At 49.1% G+C, this 13,001-nt stretch overlaps 4 protein-coding genes across 4 annotated transcripts; 2 read left to right on the top strand and 2 right to left on the bottom strand.

Annotated features, from left to right (window-relative positions):
• Window positions 1–9: 9 nt before the first annotated feature.
• N7503_007771 (prolyl hydroxylase family protein) lies at window positions 10–1,452 on the bottom strand (the record flags this gene model as incomplete). The annotated part of the gene is made up of 1 exon (XM_057067318.1): window positions 10–1,452. One exon carries the CDS (start codon window positions 1,450–1,452, stop codon window positions 10–12), a length of 1,443 nt encoding a protein of 480 aa, XP_056920999.1.
• A 3,629-nt stretch (window positions 1,453–5,081) lies between these two features.
• On the top strand, window positions 5,082–6,822 carry N7503_007770 (putative amino acid permease family protein; the record flags this gene model as incomplete). The annotated part of the gene is made up of 2 exons (XM_057067317.1): window positions 5,082–5,244; window positions 5,366–6,822. 2 exons carry the CDS (start codon window positions 5,082–5,084, stop codon window positions 6,820–6,822), a joined length of 1,620 nt encoding a protein of 539 aa, XP_056920998.1.
• A 1,234-nt stretch (window positions 6,823–8,056) lies between these two features.
• On the top strand, window positions 8,057–9,908 carry N7503_007769 (S53 family peptidase; the record flags this gene model as incomplete). The annotated part of the gene is made up of 2 exons (XM_057067316.1): window positions 8,057–8,162; window positions 8,212–9,908. The coding sequence occupies 2 exons, from the start codon at window positions 8,057–8,059 to the stop codon at window positions 9,906–9,908; spliced, it is 1,803 nt and encodes a 600-aa protein (XP_056920997.1).
• Window positions 9,909–10,142: 234 nt separating this feature from the next.
• Window positions 10,143–12,370, bottom strand: N7503_007768 (alpha-galactosidase D; the record flags this gene model as incomplete). The annotated part of the gene is made up of 5 exons (XM_057067315.1): window positions 10,143–10,884; window positions 10,932–11,730; window positions 11,782–11,838; window positions 11,909–12,207; window positions 12,261–12,370. The coding sequence occupies 5 exons, from the start codon at window positions 12,368–12,370 to the stop codon at window positions 10,143–10,145; spliced, it is 2,007 nt and encodes a 668-aa protein (XP_056920996.1).
• Window positions 12,371–13,001: the final 631 nt, after the last annotated feature.

The following is a 13,001-nucleotide window of genomic DNA, read 5'->3' as shown; positions in this document are numbered from 1 at the left end:
CCAGCCTACTTACTGTTGTGGCTTTACATCATACTCTACGTCAGTTCGAATGATATACTTCGCTCCCTTCCTTACACCAGTACCCTCATGCAACAACGCCCCGTTTGCTTCACCATGCGGGAAGATGGCGACCGATCCCATAACCGGCCGCACCGGGTACGCATTTAGCGTGCCTTCTCGTGCAGCAGGCATGAAGAAAGTGGTCTCTCCACCCTCAAACTCATCATTGAGATATAGCAAGAAGGTATACATGGAGCTCTGCCTGTTATCTTCAGGTGATGAGTCGTACACATATGTGTCGTCCGGCAGAATACCGGATGGTGGCCACGCGCCATCAATATGGCATCGATATTCAGCACCCGGGACGTATCTGTATACACGGAATCGGCGGTTGATACCACGGACCATGCGGCCATTGATGGATGGTGGAACATAAGCGGAGATACGGGACCATAGTATATCGTGGAATGTGGTGTCAATGACCCAATAGAAGTTATGGGCCAGAACACTCATGTCGCCGTCTTCGCGGAGAGGCACGTCGGGAACGAAGTTGACAGATTCACCGGCAGCGATGATGGCTTTGCACTCGGAGGGGGAGAGTACATTCATGGCCATGCCGAGGCCTGGTACGGCGGGATGGGGGTGGTAGGTTATAGATGGCGCGACAGGGTTGAGAGGGACCGCATTGGGGATGGTAGTATATAAAAGTGCGGGATGGTGGTTAGGAGGCTTGCGCATGGGACCGGGAGTTGTTTCGATGACACGGAGGGCGGTAGGGGATTTGGGTGCCTCTTCTAGGATGGATTTGTCGAGAACCGAGGCATAGATTTGGAGGGGTTCCGAGGAAGGGCGCAGATCCCAGATGGATTGAAAAGCAATGGGGCCAGGTGAGTCAACGGCGTTCATACTGTCAATTGGAGTGCTGACGCGAAGGACAGCATCGAGGACACCGAGGAGATCCAAGTCTTCGGGGCTGCGCTCGGGAGTTTGGTTTGCCCCGGGTTGTGTCGAAAGACCGCTTACAACATCCAAGTCACGCACCCAACGGCACAAGGCCCCAATCTTAGGTTGCTCACGTCGGATCCGCATCTCAGCTAGCAGAATCTTAGCATCAAGGAACTTCTTGTCGGCCAAGGCACCTGTGATTCGTGCTGTCAAGTTTGCGCCTTCCGCAGAATTGACGCCCGTTGTGCATGCCTGGCGGAAATCGTAGACTGCACCTCGAAGGTCCTTGCATGCCTTTGACTTCGTAAGGTTGGGATATTGCGTGAGGGTCGCAAGAGTCTCGATAGTGATCTCGAGGTCCTCGTCCGGGACAACCGTGTTGAGGTGTTTTGGTTCAAGAATTGTGCCATCGGGAGGCGGCGTGAGGGTAGAATCAGCCTTGGGGAGCTTTTGAGGGAGATCGACCTGCGCATTGCGCTTGCGCTTGGCAGCTTTGGACTTGGCCATGTTGATTGTTGATGAAGATAATTGATATGATTAATTGGGGAGAGTTTTTCTGTGGCCGGTTTCCACCGGAACAATGATCTGCCGACTGTCATGCTTATCGCCACTTCAAAGTGGATCATCAATTTTGCGGGGAGTCGCCCCCAGTTCAAACTTGTACGAACAAAGCCAAGTAGGCCCGGTATCAGCATATTAAGAGGTAAAGTCGGGCAAAAGAAAGAAAGAAAAAAACCCCGGGTCTTTCGAGTTATTTCTGTCCATCCGAGTCATCCGCTTCTGGGATTCCAGCTAAATCTACAAGTTCGAGGTTGCATAATATTGAAAATTAACACAACTACTTAATGCGCTAATCTTCAAGGCCATCTATAGCTCGTGTTGAAATGTGATATCTTGCATTAGACGCTTTTAAGATATCGGCTCACAATGTTTATCCCCTTTTGAATTCAAAATACTTCCCATAGTATTCAAGCAGCGCCGATCAGTGCAATCAAAGGATAAGCTTCAACACGTCCACTCTTGGCATCTGGAGAATATCAGGAAAAAGCACAGTCGATCAAAATTAGCCATCAGTCCGATATCCAAGAAGTAAGTCGGCCATTCTTGCGTCTGGAGATCGGTTTGACGACCCAGCATACTCAACGAGACGGTAGACGTTTCAAATGGCGATCAGCACATTGCAAAAATAAAGCGAAGATAGTATCGCGTGCAGTTTGTGTAGATCTCCTCATCTCTGCGAAGTGGCGCTTGAAGATTCGGACATGAAACATAACTGCACATAGCACACAGACGCCAGAAAGGATCACTTGGAGACCATCACCTCTAAAGGTGTATTCTGGGTCCACAAGATATCCAAGGTGCTCTACGCCACCATATGTAGCCAGCACCGCTCGCCTACAAGACGAAACATATAGATCACCGCAGAGGGAGACCCTGGTTAGCCAGGTGATGCAAATCGGCGAAAGATGGGGGTATCCCGACGGGCGTATCAGACGACTTCAGGACATGTGAACGGCCGCGGAGAGAATCGCCGACGCGGGAAGGATAAGTATCCTTTGGGCTGTGTATAAGGGAGTCGGCGGATACGTGCTGTGCGAGTGTGTCCGAGCTAAAAGACCAAAAGTTCAACTATTTGAGCAGCCCGGATAGCGGAGGGATTGATGTAGATGACGATGGGGCTTACAAAGGCCTCTGATCATAATGGTAGGTGAACCGTTGTCGAGTTATTATGTTTTTGCAGGTACGCATCACAGCGAATATGAAGACCGTAATTAAGACCACGATGGCTATAGGGGACGGGACCTAGACTTTGTAAACATTCACCTCGACCGCCATCTTGACAACAATGTGGAAGATGTGGATGTCAATGAAGACGAACGTACTCAAGTTGTGGTGCTCTGAAGATTTCAATCCTCAGGGACCCTTGTTAAGAGGGGTGAATGAGGTTGTCCAAACAACAGCGAGATTAATTCTCTAACCTGAATCCAAAGAAGGGTATACAGACCAGGCTGAGCGCTGCCATGATCCCAGTTTGCTGCTCTTCAATCACAATTCATCGTGCTCAAGGTATAGCCAGGTCAGATTATAGAAACGATCGCTTGATATCATCTGAATATGGAACGAAAGAATTCCGGCTTCTTTTTTTTCTCTAATCCCCGATTTTTGGAGCATATTTGTAGGTTTCTGTATCAAATTGAAAGGGACAAGGCAAATTAAGGAAACAGATACCTCCAACATAGCAGATGAAAGAAGTGTCTTTCAAACCGAGGGCAATATATCAGGGGTAATCTTCATGCAAGCTATAATTATGCCAACTATCCACCTGTGAGTAAGTCACCTGAGTAATACGGAGATATCATTATCTCCTTTGCAAGGGTATTGCAGTGGCGAAGTCCGGGGTAAGCCCCCTAAACGCAATTATCAATAAGATTCTGAAATCATATATCGGCAGCACGAGGTCACTAAGATTGTGGAGGTAATATTTGGCGAGCTAAGCCTATCAAGGACCATCAGGCTAGCGATGCCTAAACGGGCTTGGGCTGCTGCGTGGTACCTGACTATCATCGGGACTATTGCGCCCGGTATATCACGAAGATATCAATGAACATCATATAAATAACATCGTTTCAAAATACCAATATTAGTTCCTCGTGAAAGTATCATGTCATAGAAACATACCCCGCATTCCACCCTTCATCATTGTCAAGTTTATCTCTACCCCGTGACGATGCAGTACAAGGATAGGAATCCACATCGCCGAAATAGGAAGGTGAAGGAGACCTTTGTACCGAGACGGCGATGTTGGCCAATTACGGATGTACGAGGAGACAGTAATCAGAACCATTTGTCTATTTGATAATGCGATATGGGCATAATTTCAAAGAAGGTTCTAATCAAGCTCTTACCGACTGTCCTCCGCCTTTTCATCCCCAGGATTTTGTGGTTTCTGGCGTGCCCAAGGTCCCCTTCCAGAAAACGGTAAGTCGACCCGTCAATGTGCTTGTCATCTGTTGATATTCTGGGGTATTGGTCTCGTATTGCCATTCGTGCCTTCATGCGGCATATTGCAACATATCTCTTGTCCACTTTGGATATCATAAGAGTGGATACCTTCAACGCTTGTTGAATCTCGATGCATCATCATCGCAAATAAGGCTAGATAACGAAGACATGTCGAGAGAGCACCTTCTTAAACAAGAAATCAAAGCTCCATTAAGATAAAGGCCATTTGATAATCAGATCAAGCAGTTGTGTTATAAACAAACCTAAGACGATAGATATTTTCCTGCTGTTAGTATCGGACTTTAGTCCGCTGTCATAGCGATAACGGTGGATTTGTTATCGGCGCATGGACTTGCCACTTCCGGCTAGCCGTCGCCACTGATGATCCGTTCATGGTTTGTATTCGGCTAACAGCCTATGGCTTCGATGGCTGCAGGGACCCTTGGATGCGGCGTAAGCGGCGTACTAGGGGCAATTAGATCCAACGCAGTTTTCACTACAAATCAACACTTGAATATGCAGCAATTGGCGTCGGAAGTTGCCGACATCGGAGGTCAAGCGTAATGCATCAACCATCTTCGCAGCGACTTACCCGCACTCTTGAATGTAATAAGCAAGCAATTGACTACGGAATTCATATTGATGTGAACATTTTCAAACCCATACTTCGCGTGTCTAAAATGCTTATCCGTTATCGATGGGCAAAGTGATAACCGACTGCAGTAAGTCCACCCGAAGCGGCGACGCTCCCCGCAAAAATTCTAGAAAAGCCACACACACTATGATCAATTCTATTACCAACAGTTTTCCCAGTCCATGACCAATTCCAACAATTCCCACCCGTCAAACAAACTCCAACTCACTCTTTCATTGGCCAATTCCATCGGCTCCAGCTTTATCTGGCGCCCCCGTATTTTTCCTGGGGAGAGATACAACAGATACCCGCGCCCGGTCCTACCCAGGACGATCAACGCGCGGAACGCCAGCAGCTAGGTTTTAGAAAAGATATATAGAATTCAGCCTAGTCGCCCCTAATCTTGTTTTTCTTTCGATCTCAGCTTCTGGCAGAAAATGGGCGCGACGTCTACTTGCTTCTCCGTTGAATTGATCTTTATTGCTTCCGGCTGAATACGATGGATTTGGAGTCGAACTCGAATTCTCTTCCCCTCAAACCGCCACTCGAGAATGATCAGGACGTGCAGGATGCGACCGATCTCGCGGCGATGGGTCACGCCCAGGCGTTGACCCGAAAATTTGATATGTGGAGCATGTTGGCTCTCGCTTTTTGTGTTCTTGGTATGTCGCCACTGTACCTGTACCTCCCGAAGTGCGGGATATATATTTTGCACAGCTTGGGACCACGCATACGGCCAACGGCATGACACCTACCGAGCAAAGCTGACTTGAACAAATTTAGGAACCTATTCTACTTTTGCACAGGATCTTAGCAGTGGACTTACAAATGGAGGACCAATTACCATCCTTTGGGGTCTGGTGCTCGTCACAGGCTGCAACCTCTGTGTGGCCCTCTCGCTGGGCGAGTTAACGAGCAGCATGCCCACAGCTCTTGGCCAAGCCTATTGGGTCTACCGACTTTGGAATACGCCGCTCGGTCGATTCGTCTCGTACATGTGTGCGTGGATTAACACATTCGGATGGTGGACCTTGACAGCATCGCAGGTCGCTTTCATGACTGAGTTCCTGCTTGGCATGAAGACCATGTTTGCGCCCAACTGGACCGGCGGTGATGCAGGCTGGTTGAACTTCGTTGTGTACATCGGTGTGGTCTTCCTGTTGACTTCCATCAACGTTGTCAGCTGTCGCAAGGAGAAGATCCTGCCCTGGTTCAACAACTTCGTTGGTGTGTGGTTTGGTGGTTTGTTCATTGTTCTCTCCCTGGCTCTGGTTATCTCGGTCGGTGTCAAGAGTGACCTCTCCTTCCAGCCTGCTTCGTTCGTGTTTGGAAAATGGATTAACCAGACTGGATGGAGTGATGGCGTGACTTGGTTCACTGGTCTTGTCCAGGCTGCTTACGGATTGACCGCGTTCGACTCGGTCATTCACATGGTTGAGGAAATCCCCGACCCACGCAAGAATGCTCCCCGTGTTATTTGGATGGCCGTTCTCTTCGGCGCAATCACTGGATTTATCTTCATGGTGGTTTGTCTTGGCTGCATTCAGAACCTGGATAATGTCACCAATGCCGACCTGCCCTTCATGGAGCTTATGCTCGAGACTATCGGCTTGAAGGGTGGTGCTGTGCTAATTGCCCTGTTCATCTTCAACGGACTCGGCCAGGGTGTCAGTGTTCTGACCACAGCTTCGCGTCTATCCTGGGGATTTGCTCGCGATGGCGGTCTACCCTGGAGCCAGTACTTTAGCCACATCGATCCCGTGTGGCAAGTTCCCGCCCGAGCCCTCTGGGGCCAAGGTGTCGTTATTGGCATTGTTGGTATTCTTTACTTGTTCGCCAATACCGTCCTCGAGGCCATCCTGAGTGTTAGCACTATTGCCCTTACTGTCTCATACGCCATGCCTATCCTCGCCTTGTTGATCGTCGGTCGCGACACCCTGCCCGACGGGGGCTCCTTCAAACTCGGTCGCTGGGGCCCTTGGTTGAACTGGGTCAGCATTATTTACTGCATCATCACCACTATCTTCTTCCTCTTCCCTGGCAGCCCCAACCCGGCACCCTCCGACATGAACTACGCTATTGCCGTTTTTGGTGTCATGCTTGTTATTTCCATCGCTTTCTGGTTCATTCAAGGAAGCCGGACATATCTCCAGACTGAAGATGCCATTGCTCAGATGGTCTACGCTCAGCACTTGGAGAATGAAGAGGAGGCAGCGTCTCTTGGATCCGGTCAACTATAAAAACCTGAAAAGGCAGCAATGCTGATGTACATAAATACCTGATTGTTTGAGCATTCAACAATGTCTTGCACATAATAATCGAATTTGAATTTCCTCAGAGCTTTTGGTGCTGTCATATTATAATTTTTCATTTGCAATACTGAAAATTTTGAAGTTGCTCGTGAAGCTACTTGTGTACGACCTGTTCACGGGTGCACTGTTGCACCTGTGGAACTTGGGTCGGGCCTGTTATAGGTTGACCCCTGAAGAGGAAACATGGGTTAGTTCGGAGATAACTATGGCCCGAGATCTCTCATTAATCACGATCTCAATATTCAGAGGGCCTTGGGTGAATACTTATTTACTCAGCCCAAATTGAAACCTCGTGGCTGTTTGAATTGTTTCAACCCAGATCCTCATGGGAAATGACACGTTTCAGCTGATTGTCTCATTCACTGGGATCTATCCCCAGGCTATTGATCTCCGTCAAAAGTCCACAATACCGCTTGCTATTAGACTTCTGCAAAGATATGGTGATCATCGCCAAGCCGTGTTATCCTCGGCAAACTTCCCCATGATCAAACGTGCACATTCCGGTTCTCCGATTCCAACTCCGACCATCACAATTTCCAAATTTCACTGCATCTGCCACTCACATCTGATGCATTAATCGATCTCATCCGTCCTACACCTGGACCAGCCACATTGAATCTAAACTCCAAAAGACGTCACCCTCACATCCCCTGTATCAATTGTGGGTCCCCGCCGATCATCACCCCAAGATCGCGTCGCGCGTCCAGGGTCGCAAATGTCTCAGCCCAGCCAGGGAGGGGTTTCTCCATACCGATCACATCACTGGCTATTCAAAGTACCCTTGGCCCAACCCCGTTGACGAACCGACGGCAAGCTGCAGGCTGCAATATCCGATTGGGTTAGGGGTTCAGGGACCGAATTACAGGCCGAGATGATGGGTCACTTTCCGACGGGCATCCGTCCAGGGTCCACTGGGATAGTGGGACTATGCAAGGCCAAGGACTCATGAGCTGCAGTGTTCCCACCCTTTAGGAGTAGCGTGAGATAGGACTGGTTCCTTTTACACCACATTCTTGGCTCTATTATCAGTCATTCCCCCGCCAATGCAACCATAATAAATAACCCGCGCCATATCTTCCCCTCACGTGTCGGTCATTCCGAGCCTTGCCTATTTAAATATTTGGCTCGTGTCTCCTGTACAGGGTTGTTCACTGTCTAAATCATGCTGTCGTTTTTGAATCGCGGCGCCTTGTCGCTGGCGGCTGTATCGCTTCTTGCTTCATGTGCTTCAGCTGAAGTGTTTGAACGCCTTGCTGCTGTCCCTGAGGGTATGTTAATTCCTCGATCTAGCTGACGGAGCTAATCTGAAAATCTTAGGATGGCATTATTCTCGCACCCCTCGTGCTAGCCAGCCTATCAAGCTTCAGGTGGCAATGGCACAGGGGAATGTCCCTGGATTCGAGCAGGCCTTGATGGACATGTCGACCCCTGGCCACGCGAACTATGGCCAGCATTTCCGGACTCACGATGAGATGAAACGTATGCTACAGCCCAGTGTTGCTTCAGTAGATGCTATTCAGCAATGGTTGGAGGATGCTGGCATCACAAACATTGAACAAGATGCCGACTGGATGAAGTTCTCCACAGACGTGGAAACAGCCAATAAGCTCCTGCACGCCAATTTCCAATACTATGCCAGCGATGGACAGCATGTCGAGCGGCTTCGTACCCTGGAGTACTCGGTTCCTGACTCGCTAGTCGATCATATCAACATGGTTTCGCCAACTGTGCGTTTCGGTCAGATTCATGCCAACCGTGCTACTATGCACGGTCAGAAGAAGCTTGTGACTGAGAAATTCCGTAAAGCTTCACACTTCACCAGCTCAGACTGCAACAGCGCCATCACGCCTCAGTGCCTGAAGGATCTATACTCAATCGGCGATTACAAACCTCAGTCTGACAACGGCAACAAAGTCGCTTTCGCCAGCTACTTGGAACAGTATGCCCGGTACCAGGATCTCGCCCAATTTGAGAAGAACATCGCCCCATACGCCATCGGCCAAAATTTCACGGTGATCCAATACAACGGTGGGGGAAACAACCAATCCGCGACCACTGACAGTAGCGAAGCCAACCTGGACCTACAATACATCGTCGGCATCAGCTCCCCTGTCCCAGTCACTGAGTTCAGCACAGGTGGTCGCGCCCCGCTAGTCCCGGACCTGGACCAGCCAAATGCAAACGACGACGAGAATGAGCCATACCTCGAGATGCTCCAGAACGTTGTTAAGCTTGATGACGCAGATCTCCCACAGGTCATCTCGAACTCCTACGGCGAAGACGAGCAAAGTGTGCCAGCAAAATACGCCCAGAGCGTATGCAACCTCTACGCTCAGCTGGGCAGCCGCGGCGTCTCGGTCATCTTCTCGTCTGGTGACTCGGGTGTCGGCGCAGCTTGCGAAACAAACGACGGCAAAAACGCTACCCACTTCCCGCCTCAGTTCCCGGCCGCCTGTCCTTGGGTTACATCGGTCGGCGCAACAACACACATCGCCCCAGAGACGGCGGTGTACTTCTCTTCGGGTGGATTCTCTGATCTCTGGGACCGTCCTTCGTACCAGGATGATGCTGTGACCGATTACCTCACCACACTAGGAGATCAATGGTCCGGTCTATTTAATCCCAAGGGCCGTGCATTCCCCGATGTTGCCGCTCAGGGTGAGAACTACGCTATCTACGAGAAGGGACACCTTAGCTCTGTGGATGGAACGTCTTGTGCTGCACCTGCCTTTGCGGGTGTTATTGCCCTGCTGAACGATGCGCTTATTCAAGCTGGCAAACCTACCATGGGATTCTTGAACCCCTGGTTGTACTCGACTGGTCGCTCGGCTTTGAACGATATTACTACTGGCGGTAGCACTGGCTGTGACGGTAATGCTCGCTTTGGCGGTGCTGCGAACGGTGGTCCTGTTGTCCCTTATGCTAGCTGGAATGCTACTAAGGGCTGGGATCCTGTTACTGGTCTTGGTACCCCTGACTTTACCAAGATGTTGGCTGCTGCTGGTGTCAACTAAGAGGTTGATTTGATTTTGGGTTGGAAATGGGTTTTATGTTGCATGCATCAATGTCTTTCTTGGTAGCTGGTATGCATCGGCTATGCACATAGTTTCTGTAGCTAGGTTTATATGAATATCGCAATTTATGCATTGAATTGACCTGTCTCTTCACTTTCTGTCCTAGATCAGTATATAGGATACGTCAAGTGAAGCCAGAGAGAATACGGACCGAAGCTCTGCATCGATCAGATGCTAATCAAAGAACCTCAATCCCACAAAGTCAGCTCCCCAAGTCTCAGAGACATCCGTATCAGCAGCATTAGCAACAACAACCTCATTATCACCATCCACCCACCCATCAAGCAAAAGCCCAAGTGTAGCCGTATCCCACCATCCCAAGCCAGGACTATAAAGCTCGCTATGGTGCCCTGAAAGCGGGACCTCGAGTCTGACAGGGTCGCCCCCATTAACCGAGACAGTGATGTTCCGCGAATTAGAGCCCCAGTCCCAGGTAGTCGAGAATGCAACATCATTATTGATGTAATCTATCTCGATGTACTTTGCCTCTGTTCCGCTGGCACTTGAGACTGTTGCCGGGATGGTAGCTGTTGCTGTACCTGTAGAGCTGATATAGCCGATTTTGTAGCCGACTGGGGCACAGCCACTGGTTCCGCATTGTTCAATAACTGCGGATCCGGCCAGAGTAAAATCTGTTTGACCTGCGTAGTATGTTCCTGTTGGTGACTCGATGGTGATAGAGTCTATTGTCATACCGGATTTGATGGTTATTGTGTTTGCTGATCCGGCTGTCAGGGAAAGGGTTGACGTGATGGTTTTGCTCGAAGCGGGCACCTTGATAGATTGAGATGTTGGGTTTGCCGAGGTGCTAAGCTCGATGGTTGTGGCTTTTGTTGGAGCCGTGGAGAATGAGATTGAAACGGTATACTTTGAACTGGTCGTGTTGGCGTAGACGGACTCGAAAGTTGTCGTTGTGCTGCAGAGAGTCAGCATCTGTTTTCCAAAAACAGGCTTTCCACTTACCCATCTGAAGACCCGAACAAACTGGTAGGATAAGTTCCAGCCGCAGTAGTATCCCCAAGCTCAAGCAACAAAACACCGTGAGCCGCAACAGATCCCGAATAAGAAGTCTTCACACCCTCAGCCGAGTTACCACCCCAAATATCCTTAACAGAGCCCGCATACTGCAAACCAACATCCGGCAAATCCAATGTCAACTCCCTCTCCTCGTCATCCCAGTTAATAACAGCCGCAACAATCCTGTCCCCAGAAAGCGGTCCACTCCAAACCTCATAAACCTCCTCAGTCCATCTCCTCTTCAATCCAGCACCAACACCAAGGCTATCCTGGTTATATCCAATAACATCCTTATTCATCAAGATGTCCAACGAAGCCTCGCTAATAGAGGTATACTCATCCTTCAGAGCACCGCCAATAACAAGCGGACTTTTAATGATAGCCCACAGCGAGAAATGCGTCTGTTCTTCCGCGGTGGTAAAGACATTGTTTCCCACCTCAAGCATATCAAGGTCAGGCCATTGGCCCGGTCCAGTGTAGGGTTGGTTGGGGACTGCCTGATTCAAAATGCGGAAAATCGTTCGCCAGTCTGGGATGATGTCGTTGCCGATTCGCCAGGTGTTTCCTAGGGCGGGAGCCCAGAGCGCTGGGAAGTCGACGCCCCATTCGCAGATTTGGAACAGAACTGACCGGGACTGGGCATCCAATGCTTTGGTCATATTTGCGTATCGCAGACTGGGTGATGTGCTAGGAGTGTAATCTACATTTGGGTAGTCGGTTGCTGCATCGGAATAGCAGTTGTCATCTAGAAACGTTAGACAAGTTTTCCAAATTGGTGAGGGTTAAGGGGGGATACATTTCAGCGAATCGATGTTCCATGACATAAATGTTGCGGCGTCCTGAGCTTCATGGTCTATAATGACGATTAGTTTGGAACACATGGATTCCTCGAGCGCCCTGAAAACATCAGAAGTAAGACTCACATAAACTCCCAGCCTGATCCTGTCCCTCACTACATGTCTTGATCCCCGCATCCTCATAAACACCAAATAACAGCCCCAGGCCATGCAGAAACTCGCCAAGAGCCGGGAATCCGCTTGGGAATAGCGTTGCATCCCAAGTCAAAGACCCATTAGCTAATCGATCAGCGACCGTCCAGCCACAATCAGTGGTAACATATGTATATCCCAGATCTGCCAGACCAAGATCGACAAGAGCTTGCGCATTAGAGTGCACAATACTCTCATTGGGATAGCAGGAGTAGTGGTTATACGTATTCCATCTGCATAGATTAGGCCCTGTTGGCTTTCAATGAATTTTAGGTAAAAAACGTACCCCATTGGTGGCGTTTTGGCAACTCCATTATCCGCTCGCCGATGCGGATGTGGCGCCGCATCGGCGAGGAAGGCTGAGAACAAGGATGCCTGAACAATAGTGCCGAGCATGACGAGTGTGACGTGTACATAGAATTTCCATTTTGCGCGATCGCAATGAAGATGTTTAAATACTCAGTTCCTGGGTTTATCCGATCGCGATATCCGGGAATTTGCCTTATTGGGATGAGGAGAAGAGGAGAAATGCAGGTTAGGAGCTTTTTAATTGAACACCACAAACCTAATTTAACACCCTCACTAACCGCATTCAAGTTAGCGCAGTATCCAAGATCTAGAGAGTAGTATTATTGAGTACATACCCAAGGGCGTCAAGTGCGTACTTGCTCACTTTACTTTGTAGACTACGCTGGAATGTGAAGGTGATTAAAGAGTGATACCAGTTAAGCTACCTTTTATTACTTACATTATGATCCTAACTTAAATTGACGTGAATTAAGCGAGGCGATGCAATGTACTTTAATACTTGAGATGGCGATTTCTCTGAATTACAATTACTGCGCCATACCGGATATAGGGACAGAGTGGTGTTCAACTAATTTTGTGGTGTTCAATTATCGCGCTCCGCAGGTTAAACTCCACTAATGCGACGATCCGGAAAATTCCATCTTATTTTCGATTGGCTATACTTGCATCATTTCAAAGGTAAAATATTCATCATATTACAATAGGTATGAAGTACTAA

This window comes from Penicillium pulvis (genome assembly GCF_028828015.1).
Source record: "Penicillium pulvis strain IBT 33274 chromosome Unknown contig_5_segment0_segment0, whole genome shotgun sequence".
NCBI lineage: Eukaryota > Fungi > Ascomycota > Eurotiomycetes > Eurotiales > Aspergillaceae > Penicillium > Penicillium pulvis.
Note: the sequence above shows the minus strand (reverse complement) of the source record. Positions and strands in the feature narration are given on the sequence as shown.